The 13,007-nt window shown below is 41.3% G+C and overlaps 1 protein-coding gene across 2 annotated transcripts in view; it reads left to right on the plus strand.

Annotated features, from left to right (window-relative positions):
• Positions 1 to 13,007, plus strand: part of ATP8A2 (ATPase phospholipid transporting 8A2) — a 653,147-nt gene that overhangs the window by 200,184 nt on the left and 439,956 nt on the right. For both annotated transcript variants that reach the window (XM_050766819.1, XM_050766821.1), the window contains 4 exons: positions 5,474 to 5,579; positions 6,320 to 6,402; positions 9,514 to 9,563; positions 11,765 to 11,834. In XM_050766819.1, the coding sequence (XP_050622776.1) occupies positions 5,474 to 5,579; positions 6,320 to 6,402; positions 9,514 to 9,563; positions 11,765 to 11,834 (309 nt within the window). The remainder of the gene's footprint in view (positions 1 to 5,473; positions 5,580 to 6,319; positions 6,403 to 9,513; positions 9,564 to 11,764; positions 11,835 to 13,007) is intronic.

A 13,007-nucleotide genomic window follows, 5' to 3' on the forward strand; every position in this document is an offset into this window, starting at 1 on the left:
TGTATATCTTCTTTTAAGAATTGTCTATTCATTTTCTTAGCCCACTTTTTGATGGGATTGTTTGTTTTTTTTTCTTACTAATTTGTTTGAGTTTGTTGTAGTTTCTGGATATTAGTCCTTTGTCAGATGTATAGATTGTGAAGATTTTCTCCCACTCTGTGGGTTGTCTGTTTACTCTGCTGACTGTTCCTTTTGCTGTGCAAAAACTCTTTAGTTTAATTAGGTCCCAGCTGTTTATCTTTGTTTTTATTGCATTTGCTTTTGGATTCTTGGTCATGAAATCCTTGCCTAAGCCAATGTCTAGAAGGGTAATTCACTGTTATTTTAAAGGCTACTCTGAAAAATGCCAACTTAGAAAATTATTCACTGATCAAAGCATTTCACAACTAGTTAAGTCAGTATAAATTAGATATCATATGATTTTTTTTCTGAAAAATGTCTAGATTTAAAATTAGGTAAACATGAGCAAAATTAAAACTTTATCTTTCCAAATTTCTGAAATTTTAAGAGACAGATATATTTAAGATTTTTCTAAGTTTTCATGAGGAAATCCTACTTTCCTCTATCACAGTTAGTACCCATTTGTTGCCAGCACTTCTGAAATGTGGGTGTGTACAGCTCACACACCCACAGGCTGTGATGCTGCTATCCCCACTCAGTTCTTGGTGAGGCTGGTGAAGTGGTCCAAGCCCACAGAGGATGCTGCTGGAGTCTATGTTCTGTTTCAGTCACAGACAGCTAGAGAATCCTTTCTTGGATTCTGATCTTAGAGGTAGATCCAGCTACTAGGCTAGAGGTTCTCCAAGCAGAAGAGTGGCGCCTCTGAAGAATCGTCTCTGCAGGAAGGTGTTTTTAATCAAAGATGTCAAAGAAACAAGTGTACTTTGAGCACTCGAGAGGAAACAAGTGTTTTCAACTAGTATTCAGGTCGCGGGTAACCACACAGGTGGGCAACTGAATATATCTGTTCAAGTTGGGATGGTGAATGGAAAAGGAGACAGTGGAAGGGTGACACAGGAGCTCCGGAGACTGTTCTCGGTCCAGTTTCACGAGTTTGCTTTCCTAGATCAACAAGGAGAAAGTAGCAAAGGAAATAAGATGAGCACAGTGTACGGAACATCACAGATTTCCAGTATTGGGCTAGGAATAGCAGCAAACTGTTGGATCCCCATTTACATCAGAGACTCATTTATTTATTCACTCATTTCGCAAACAGTTTAAGGACCTCATTTACATGAAATACCTTGCTGTCGGTACTAGGGGAAGAGATGATTTAAAAATACCCAAGGGATTCCTGTTCACTGGGGAAGCAGACATGGGAAATTCTTAGGAGTCATAGTATGCTTTTGCAGGATAGGTAAGGTGCAGCTGAGGAGGTGATTTTGGTTTGTGTAGACAGAGAGGAATCCCATTCTGTTTGGTGACTGTCGTGGCTACCATAACTGTTGACATGTGAGCAGTGTGGCCACCCACACAGAATGGTATTTGCACTGACATAAAGGTGGGATGCCGTAGAAACCCAGTGGCCTCGGGCAAATCTTTACTTGGAAAAGAGCTTCTTTGGGGACCCCCTACATGGTTCTGGGATCCTAGTGTGTGAAAGATTTCAATGCTTGGCTCAGTTAATTTCTGACTCTCACTGGTGTTCTCTCCAAAGCTGGCCCGGGACTGGTGTTCTGGGTCCCTGTGAGGTTTTGGGGTTTTGACTGTCCATCCCACACTCTTCTTGAGCCTGTCCTCTGTTGATGTTTGAATGGAGATCTGAGCACAGCTAATACCTCTCCCATTGCCTTCCCCTGCCCACTGCTTTTTTCCTGACTCCTCCTTGGTGGCTGTGGTGAGTGGAAAGCACTTTAGGAAGAAATCTTACTGTTTATATAAGTCAGTGATCTTTCTTCTTCTTTCCTTTCCTCCTCATCGTCTGCCCTCCTGAGCCAAATTTCCTTTTAGTTTAGTGGAAAAGCCATTGAGAGTAGGGACAGGTGCAACCCCTGTGAAAAGGAAGCCCTGCCATGGGGACTTTATGATGACCATCCAAACACAGAGACTTCAAGGGCATTTTAATACTGGATACTCATAGAGTTTCAGTACAGGCAGAATGAGGAATTGATTGATTGGTTTGGGAATTTATTTTCTAATTTTTAGTAAAAGCCTCCTAGCCTATGTGTACCATTTTTAAGCTTTCTTGGATCCTTGAGGCCTTCTGAGGTACTCTTCATCTTAGCTACTGTGTTAACTAAACTCTTTGACATTTAACTTCTAGCTCCACCATAATAATGAAGACCATAGAATAGGCTCTAATATTTTTCTTTGGGGAGATGTGGGATTGAATTAAATGTACCCACTGGATGTTTTTAAGCAGTTTAAAACCAGGGCCTATTAGATTATTTTGCCCTGGTTTTAAACTGCTTAAAAACATCCAATGTTTTTGTTCATTTTGCGAAAATATGTTTGTGGAGAGGGAAGACGTATTTGAGGATTTGTGGCTGCACATGCCCCACATTCTCATCTATATTGTCTTGGGACTATTGACTAAAATTAAAGCATTTGGTCCAAGAAAACCGTTACTTTCCTCCCAACGGAATACTTGCATTTGCTACAGAATTTTCTCTTTTCCTGTATCATCATTTCAAATTTTGTGGGTCCTTTAGGACTGTGTTAAGCTTTGTGTGGGCTGATAGCCAAGATGGAATTTGGCTCTTAGAGAATCAACCTGTGAGAAATTTCGGGGGACAGTTTATGCAACCCCCTGCTTACATTGCTAACCCAGTGTGTGGGATAAATTTCCAAAGGTTCACCAAGGAAGAAGATGTAATTTTCTGTTGAATCATTATGCCTAAGACTTCTGAGCTTGAGTCTTCAAGAAGAAATCATTTATATATGTATATGATTTGGATAATTTGTAGCTGCAATTTCGCTTGCAAAACAATTTAGACATGTATCATTTTTTGCTATTTTAAATTCACCAAATAAATAGAAAATATTCATTTCTAGATATATGGCATTTTGTACATATTACAAGCTGTTAACTGAAGGAAAAATATTGTATGATTCTGTTTCTGTGAGGTACATACAATAGGCAAATTCATAGACACAGAAAACAAGATAGAGGTTACTAGGGGGTAGAGAGAAGAGAGAATGGAGAGTTATTGTTTAATGGGTATAGAGTTTCTGCTGGGGAAGATGAAGTTTTGTTTATAGATAGTGGTGATGGCTGTGTAGCATTGTTGAATGTATTTAAAATGTAATTGAATTCTATAGTTACAAATGGTTAAATGATAGATATTACATGTCTAGTTTACCACAATACAATTTTTTAACATCTAAGAAGATACACACACACATCACACACACACACACACACACACAAATATAAGCATTCATAGGCTTCAGATTAATTTTGTCTCTTCTCCCTAATTTATTATAGAATGCAATAGGAAGAAAACCAATGATAGGTTAATTTTATTTTAGGATTAAAAAAAACTTCATGGATTTTGTCTGGCTTACCATTTGAGGTAGAAGACTCTTCATGTGTGCAATTCTTTATAACTCTTAGAAAATATTTCACTACTAGGTTTACTTATTTGTAAAATCTAAGACCCTTTTTATGTTGTTTCATTATGGGACAAGGTTATGTTCAGGGTTGGATGGTTCTCAGGTACAGGGGAAGGCAACCTTGAATTGAAGCTAAATTCTCACGGAAAGCGCTTTTGGGGAAAATTTCTTACCATTTTTGCAATGCAGGCCTTGAGGAATGTGTAAATTCCTTAAGTTCATGACTTCACTGAACTATAATTTAATGTGCCCTTTCTTTTCATGATAAGAAGTAGCCATGTGAATAGTTGTGATTTGATTCCATAAAATTCCTCTTAAGTCACATTCATAAGACAGAGAAGAAAGTAAAAATATTCTTGTGGAAGTCGTCATTCATTTATGACTAAAAAACCATAAAACTATAAAAAGAGGAAGCACATAACTGCTTCCTTCTTATGATGATATAAATCAATCTCAATTTTATAGCCAGTTGCCTATTTAAAAGGGATGCATTAGAGACACTGACATTAAAATAACCCCAGGAAAAGGCAGCTTGGTTATCCCCCTGCCTTGAACATAATTCTGGAAGTGCTAGCTCATGCAGACAGGTGAAAATTGAAAGTTTGTATATTGGGAGGAAAAGGGAAAACTTCTCATTTGTGGGTGATATAATTGTCGACATTGAAAACCTAGGATAGTCAATGGCAATTCAGAGAACTAGTAGGAGCTCAGTGACAACTGGATATTAACTTACAAAAATCAATGTTTCTGCTTACATCCCAACAAGAAACTACTGTAAAATGTAATGGAAATAAGATTCCATTCATAATATAAAAGGCAATAGATAAAATGCCTTACACAGTACTTCATGTACAATGGTCACCAAAATAATTTTTGAGCAAATAAAATAATTAATAGACATATGCTAGGTCTTATATTTAGAATATTTAGAAGCTTTTAATCCATAGGAAGACACACTGTTTTCTTAGATGGGAAGACAGCATTATTTTCCCACTAGTTATAAAAGTGCTCTAATACCAATAAAAAAGTTTATGTTTTTTCCCAGAGAGAATGAGAATTCTATTAAATACATATCCAGGGCAATTCTGGTTTTTGTTGCTGTTCAAGAGTAATGGGCGAGAGATGCACTGCTTTACAGGTATTGAGAGGTTATAAACCTAAAGAATGGACACTGCATAGAACAGATATCAGGGAGGGGAATGGGAGCCTGGAGATGGAAGCATCTTCTGTTTATGGGGCCTGAGGTACAGCAGTGAGGGAGGCAGAACACAGGCTTCCGGAGGATCTTGCGGAGAGAGGCGGAAGCACCTGGGTGAAGCACAAGCACCTGGGTGAAGCAGAAGCACAGGGGAGGTGGAAGCACTTGGGCAAATGGAAGCACGTGGGTAAATGGAAGCACTTGGGCAAATGGAAGCACGTGGGTAAATGGAAGCACTTGGGCAAATGGAAGCACGTGGGTAAATGGAAGCACTTGGGCAAATGGAAGCACGTGGGTAAATGGAAGCACTTGGGCAAATGGAAGCACTTGGGCAAATGGAAGCACGTGGGCAAATGGAAGCACGTGGGCAAATGGAAGCACGTGGGTAAATGGAAGCAGTTGGGCAAGGCTGAGGCTCCCGAGGAGGCAGTGTGTGCTGAGGCACAAGGAAGGCTCTTCCTCTTTTCTCTCCCCATCTCTTGAGCTAAAGCGTAGGAGCTGCATTCCAAGAGAAACCCAAGGATTAGTGCGCGCGAGAACCGGCTTGGGGACTCCAGACCAGAGCAGTAGGAGGAGGAGCTGAGGTCCATATTAAGGACCTCTACCCTGTCCTACAGGGAGCAGTAGGATGACTGGATGTTAGGCGGGGATCTGCTTGTGTGAGCCCTGGTGCCTGTTGAAGGTGTTGTGACTGACACTAATCCCGCCTCACGTTTGCAGCCCACAGCCCCTTGCATTCAGGAGTTCCTCACCCTTCTGGCGGTGTGCCACACGGTTGTTCCTGAGAAGGATGGAGATAACATCATCTACCAGGCCTCATCCCCAGGTGAGGACTCTGGCCGGGTGCCCCCGGCTGGCCCCTTCTCAGGAGACCTGGGTGTTGCAGTTATTCTTGGAGATGCTGCCATGTAGTCCGCCCCATAGACCCAGCTGCCTTCTGTTGGCCTCGTCCTGAGGCCAGGCTGTGGCTACAGGTGCAAAGCCGTAGAGAGCCTGCGATGGGCTCTGACTCTCATAACCCCTTTTTAACAGCAAAGGGAGGACCCCGGTTATGTTGCATTTCCCGGCAGAGGTGATTGGGCTTGACAGAGCTCTGAAGAAAGAACAGAGTTGGCTTCTTCCTCATCCTCCCCGCCTCACAGATTTTCCACCTGCTGGGGAAGCTGTGTATGAGGGTTCTCTTTACCCACTTCCTGGGGCTTGGGAATCCCACAGCGCAACTAAAATACTGCCTTGCTCAGAGGAGGTGTTTGGTGGGAGCCATGGAACTATGACTGAGGTTTATCAGAGAGAACTTGATCCCAAGCGAGAGTAGCAAGAATAGAAATCATTCTTGTCCTGGTGAATTAGCATAGATCCAAGCCCTCCACCTAACAGAAGTGCTCATTTCAGAACCCTGGTGGTAGGAAGAGCAAGCGCTTCTCTACCCCGAGTCCTCACTACTGCGCAGATAACACCAGGCCTCCTTCAGTAGAGTAGGTTTTGTTAATCTGAAAAGGGGCACTGAACAGAATTCTATCATTACCAGTGATGTATGTCAATGTTTCACCAACTCCCAATTGACAGATGAAGCTGCTTTGGTGAAAGGAGCTAAAAAGCTGGGCTTTGTCTTCACAGCCAGAACGCCGTTCTCAGTCATCATAGAAGCGGTGAGTAACACGTGTGTGCCCGTTTCAGCTCACCTACTTCTGTGAAGATTGTGCATGTGAAATGGCATGTCTGTTGTAAATGATAGCTGAACTTCTCTTTTGGTGAAAAATCAGACCTGTGAAAAACTGGAGTTAATATGATTGTATGAGCTTGTTTGAGTTGTTTGGCATTGCAGTACTGTTTCGCCCTTGAGGATGCTTTTCCACGTGTCTTTCATACACTGATGTGAAATTATTTGTAGCAAAGAACTTCACAAATCTACTCTTTGTTCTATAATAATTGGGAAAATAACTTAGCAGCCCACTTGTCTTTGAGGGCAGGTTCTACGTCTCTTTGTAGCCTCGGAACCCAAGAGTTCTTACTCAGTGAAGCCTCACAGTCCACTGGGCTTCAGAAGTCTCTTCAGCTGGGAGAGGAGTCAGAGTTAAGATCTGTCTCTCTTTTTTTTTTTTTTTTTTTTTTTTTGAATGTAGTCTCACTCTGTTGCCCAGGCTGGAGTGCAGTGGTGCTATCTCGGCTCACTGAAACTTCTGCCTTCCAGGTTCAAGCAATTTTCCTGCCTCTGCCTCCCGAGCAGCTGGGACTGACTACAGGCACCTGCCACCACGCCCGACTAGTTTTTGTATTTTTAATAGAGACGAGGTTTTGCCATGTTGGCCAGGCTGGTCTCAAACTCCTGACCTCAAGTGATCCACCCGCCTTGGCCTCCCAAAGTGCTGGGATTACAGGCGTGAGCCACTGTGCCCGGCTTTGATCTTTTATCTGTATGAGGGATCCCCCCCTGCAACTGAAGTCAAGGGGTTTACATATTTTCTGACTTTCTTCTGAGTTTCCCTACTTACAGGCCAAAGGGAGAAATTTAGTGATAGAAAAATAATTACATCAACAAGAAGATCAAATACAGACCTTTGGAATGGAAAACAGGGGAAAATGGTGGTTACGACTGGTGAGGCAGTGGTGTTTTTCATGATAACCAGTTAGAAGGGCTGTTTTATTATTGTCTGGATTGATGAGGGTCTGGGGCTAGTCCCTGCCATCCCTTGCCTTTTCCTACCCCTCCATTTGGGGAAGACTTGGGGATTATAGTTTTTGGCTTTGTGGATGCATCCTTAAATCCATAGACCTTTAATGCATTTGAAATTCACTTCCAAATGGTATAATAACTTGATATTGTTCCTGACTTGGGAGTACTGTAGTAAGTTTTGTCTTTTAGTTATATGCAAAACCTATAAAATATATCTTATACAAAGTACCCATTTATTGGCATCTTCAGTTTTTTATGGAGTACAGAGATGAGATCATTTGGTCATGTTTACTTTTACTATGCTTATTTTAGTCAACAGGGAATTTAGCTTAGGGAAAGGTACCATCATTAAAAGTAGAATGAAGTGATTGAATATAGAATTTCCCTTACAGAAGCTTTTTAAAAATGAGGTCTTTTCTCCCCTTCAGTTGGAGGAGAATTTTAATCTTAGCCATAGGATTTTCAGTTGTGTGGGTGCTGCACGTCTCTGCATTTGCAAAAATGGAGGTTGGGAGCTTGGATCATAGGTGAGAGAGACAGAAGAGAACAGGTGCTTCCACTTCACTCACAATGCCAGGTAAATGTGGAACCTAGAGAGCCTATTGGTGTCGTCCTCCTGGTGTTATATGCTGCATTGACCCCTCTTTGTTACCTCATTACAGTTTTAAGGTCGTATTTCTGGGGATCACAAAAGACTACCTGATTAGTTAGGACTCGTAAATAACAATAATGAAAAGAATCCTATTCAACCATTCATCAAACCACCAATTCTCAAATTTAGGTTTTGCATATGAGTAAAAGAACAAACTTACTGCTGTACTACCAAGTCAGGAACAAATTTTCAAATTCCTACATATTTACGTGAAGTGTCCTCGCCAGTAGTCAGAACAGCCACGTCCATGGGCTGCATCTGGAGGTGGCTGGTGTAACTGGTGCGGAGAGGAGGTGGCTCCTGGGAATGGCAGCGCTGGTGCTGGGTGGTGGTAGTAGCACCGGGTGTCTTCTGAATGGGAATATGATGGAAAGTTGGGACAGTCTGTGGAAAAAGGGAACTCGGAATTCATGGTTCCGAAGAGGTGAATAAAGATTGAGGAAGCCTAGGTGAAGTGGATCATTAGTTGTTTTGTGGGATGCAAAGAGAAGGAGTGGAGAGTTGTGGGTGTGAATGAAGATAATGATTCCGTCATATACTTGGTAATTTGAATGTGTTACTTCATTGATTACTTCTCTGAACCCTAAAAGACAAGTGCTTTTGCCATGCATAAGAAAGTCACACACTTAGAGGCAGAAACTGGATTCAAACTCACACGTATCGGATGCCAAAGGTCACGTTCTTTCCACTACGAAGTGCTGGGGAAATGGAAAGATTAGATTAAAAATTTGAAAATAGCGTACACACCATCTGGAATTTTTAGATGGAAAAAAATTGTGAATATTGACCTTCTAACTTGAAAGAACCCAAAGAAAAAGAGCGTTTGATTGATTGCTCTGTGACCAGGTACAGATGCACCATCTCTTTGTCTGCAAATTCAAAACCCAATGCCTTTGAATTCCAAAAGATTTTTTCCTAAGTTTGGTGAATAGTTATTTGGCAGCAAAACCTAATCAGAAGCGGTGAGGCTGTTTATGATCTTTATGAATGTCACTTCCTGTGATATGCATACATTTTGCTGGAGAACGTGGATGTGCTGTATAACAGCATGTTATCCTAGACCCTGCTGGGGACATTATGGTAGATGGTCTAGAATATGCGTATATTTTTATAAAATTTGTAAAATCCTGAATTCAGAGGCGTAACTGGGCCAAAGGTTTCTGACGGACCTGGGCAGCTGGTGTCCTTTATCTGCATCTCTTGGAAATGTCTACACCAGTCAACTGTTAGGCCAGCCTTAGCACTGAAGAAACATGAGAAGCTTCCACCAGAAGAGGGAGCTCTGACCCCACCAGACTTGTGAGAAAACAGTACATGTTGCAAAGGGCTAGAAGGTGGGAAGAGAGAGAGCCTAAGTCTGTTTGTTTTGGAGACAATTGCTTTGAGATTTTAATACTCTGTACCTTGGGTAAGAGCCTATTTTTCTTCGTTTAGATGGGACAGGAACAAACGTTCGGAATCCTTAATGTCCTGGAATTTTCTAGGTATGTTTCTCTTTCATACATTTGAAATAAAATAATTATATTTATTTCCCAACTTCATCAGAGTGTTTACATGATTGCATGGTATGATTCAATATACTACTTAAGTATTAAATGTAATAAATGTATCTCCATAAACTCTTCTCCTTGGAATTTGTGACTTTCATTAAGGAAAGTGAAGCAGGTTATTTTTCTTTGCTTTACTCAAGAGAAATGCTCTACTTCCATGTCCTCCTTTTTAGATTTCCAGAGCCTGATGTTCTTGCATCAGCAGCTGCAGACATGTCTGAATAGTTTGGAGCATGTGATGAGGGCATTATTTTCATTGGCGTTTCCCAAGTCCCATGAGGTCATTCCTCTTACTCTATCTGAGCACTCCTCTGGAGATCTGAGAAACTGACAAATGATGACAGATGAGATCAGTTCATCTCATTAGAGGCTGGGTCCATGTAGGGCAGTTTTCCTGGACTTATTCGGAAGCTTTCTTCCCCAGTACAATTTTGAAAAGTAAGACCCAGGAATATTTGTTAGACTTTTTTGTTCACATAGAACGTTCGTTGTTATAAGGAAACATATCTTAATTTTTTGTTTGCCTCTTTTTAACATGGAATTGTCAGTACTAAAGCAAAGTTCTATTGCTATCTCAAAAGCATCTTTTCCTATGATTAATATTAGGTGGATTTTTCAATAACCTTAAACGATTCACAAATCGTTTGCTCTGTTTTATAAGCTATTTTTAAATAAGGATTAATTTTTTATCTTTGTGTAGGAAATACTTTCTAGCCCTAGTCTTTAGTTTTAGGACCGCAGGCTTGGACTTGGAACCATAGGGAGGGGAGGAGGGATGGTTGATGACGGTGGTGGCTCATGTAGGAAGTGGTGACAGTGTCCCTGCGTGTAGAGGTGAGCGACGTGCTAGGCATCTCTCCAGACTGATTCGTGCCCCATCTTTTGTTGGAAACTGTGCAGTGTCCTGTGACTGCATTAACTGGGACCAGCAGTTATTGGATAGGCGAGGCGGAGAAAAGAGAGTTAGATAAAAACAGGTGAATATGGATAGAGACACAAGGATGTATTAAAATGTATTTATGGGAGAATAAGAAGGAACAGAAAGATAATTTGTGGTTATAGTGGTGAGTCTATTTGTTTTTCACGGACTCATCTCTTTCCCAGTGCCAGTTAATCTTTGTAATACTCCCTTGAAGTAGTTGCTTTACACATTGAGAAACTGAAACATGGGTTTTAAGAACGGCCAGGAGTGCCTACCTGTAAGATGGTTGAGAGAGAAAGCAAATCCAGGTCAGCTAGAGAGCTATGGGTTAGGATGTGGGAATTTATCCAGAACTGAAGAGAGACTCTCCCCCACTCTTAGAGACTTATAGTCCATCGGGAACCACCACACTGAAAGGCCACCGAGATGGGGGGTGTAGGGCCCTCTGTAGTTGGAGTGTGCTTCAGGAGGTTGAAATGTTGTTGGCAAAGGAGGATCAGAATGTGTAGAAGAGGAGAATGGTGAGTCCCGTGTGTGCTCAAAGCCTGGCGGTCGTGCATGGGAGGGTTGGTGGGAGATGAGGCGAGGCTGCACAGGTGGACGGAGAGCAGTGAGAAGAATTCGTAGGCGGTGGAGACTCACTGAGGACTCGGTGGGTGAGAATGGGCCAGGAGGAAAGACGTGTGAGGAAGTGTAGATGCTGTGGTGAGGGGAGGGAGAGTTCCTTGGTGCTGAATTGGGAGTGTTCTGTGGATTTGTGGTTTCTTTCACTCCAGTTAAAAGATGACACAGGGAGGAGCTTCCGAGTTAAGTGGCTCTATACTGAGTCTCCCACTTTTGTACCTACTGGGCAAGTTACTTAATAGCTTAGAGGTGGAAAATAAAGAATATTTTTAGAGAGTAGAGTCAGAAGTCAATCGGATGTGGACTGTCAGTGCTAGAATTCTCCTTTTCTGTTTTTCCTACTGCAGATAGCGGTGCTAGTTCATTTTCATGGCAGGGAAAAAAATAGGCATATGTTCGTTAGATGTAAATAAAAAGAGGAGGAGATACACAGTTAGGTCCTACTTTTGAAGAAAAAGGCAGGGAAAGATAGACCTTGGCCATTTTTAGGAGCCCCAGACCATCTTTTGTTCTGACTGGTGTTCAGCTGGGGGACGTGCATCCTGTAAACAGACCAGTGAAGACTCTTTTATTTTTTTCACTCTCCCAGTGACAGAAAAAGAATGTCTGTAATTGTCCGAACTCCTTCAGGACGACTTCGACTCTACTGTAAAGGGGCTGTAAGTACCGGAGACGCGGTGTGCACAGCAGACTTCTTGGCAGCTTTGTTAATCTGCTGCTTTTCCTAACTGCTTTCCTCATCACTCCCTGACTGCTTGTCCAGAGTGGAAAGGCTCTTTCAGGTGGGCTGTGAAGCTGACTTTGTAGTAAAAGCCCACTGAAGATAATGGTGGTTCAGGGCAGTGTGGCAAAGATGGTCAGTGCAAAGCTTACCTTTAGCCAGTCGTTGGTTTCAGAAACAGTGACTCCATGTGTCATGCAAAATCCTTGGAATATGAATTCTTATTCCAGTTTTACTAGCATCGTGTTTTGACTTTGGGAAGATAAAGTAATTTGTGTTGACCTATGATAATCTTAAGTACTCTGATATATATTGGTTCTCTAGCACCTCTTCTTCTCAATTGTTATTTTTTTTTTCATACATTATAGAGAGCCGTGTTGTAGGTACAAAAGCAATGCCCATGTGTAGCTGCATTATTACTGCCCCTGTTAGTTTCCTAGGTCAGGCTTTGTGTCCTGTATACCTTCTAGTAGCCAAATCTAAATGGTTTATTTCAAAGGAAAGATGTTATTGCTTATGAATCTTAATTTTAAAACTAGATCCTGTTAAGTCGTAGTCTTATGTATTGAGGGAAAGAATTATTAAACTTATTTTATTTGACTACGTCAAGAATACAAAGCTCTCCTAGGATTAATTAGCGGTTGACAGTATTACTAATCTTTACCAGTTGTGGCAAGAAGGGTGGTTTTATTTGAGTACGTGATGACTAGAGCTTTTTACAAATGAAGGGATGCATGGGAATTCTAAAGACATTATATTTGGACTTGCTAAAGAATTCTGTGTTTATGGTAAAATGAATTAAGCTCATCTAGGTTTTGTTCTCATATGATATATTTTTAAAGCTTTTTGTTTATTCATTTGCTATTGTGTTCTAAGTACCACATCGAGTACAACAAGTGTCAGTGTGAGGTGGTAGAGGAGGGCTGTCAGTATAGAAGAGGTACATATGAAAATGCTGCAAAGGTGTATTTTATTTTTATAGGATTTAATTCTCTCCAAAACCAAACTCAGTTTTAAAAAAATTTTTTTAGAAGCCTAAAACTATGCAATTTGTAACATATTGGATGGATTATCTGTGGGATCTGGTCCCCTAACCCTTCTTGTCAGTCAT

This window comes from Macaca thibetana, chromosome 17, assembly GCF_024542745.1.
Source record: "Macaca thibetana thibetana isolate TM-01 chromosome 17, ASM2454274v1, whole genome shotgun sequence".
NCBI classification, from domain to species: Eukaryota; Metazoa; Chordata; class Mammalia; order Primates; family Cercopithecidae; genus Macaca; species Macaca thibetana.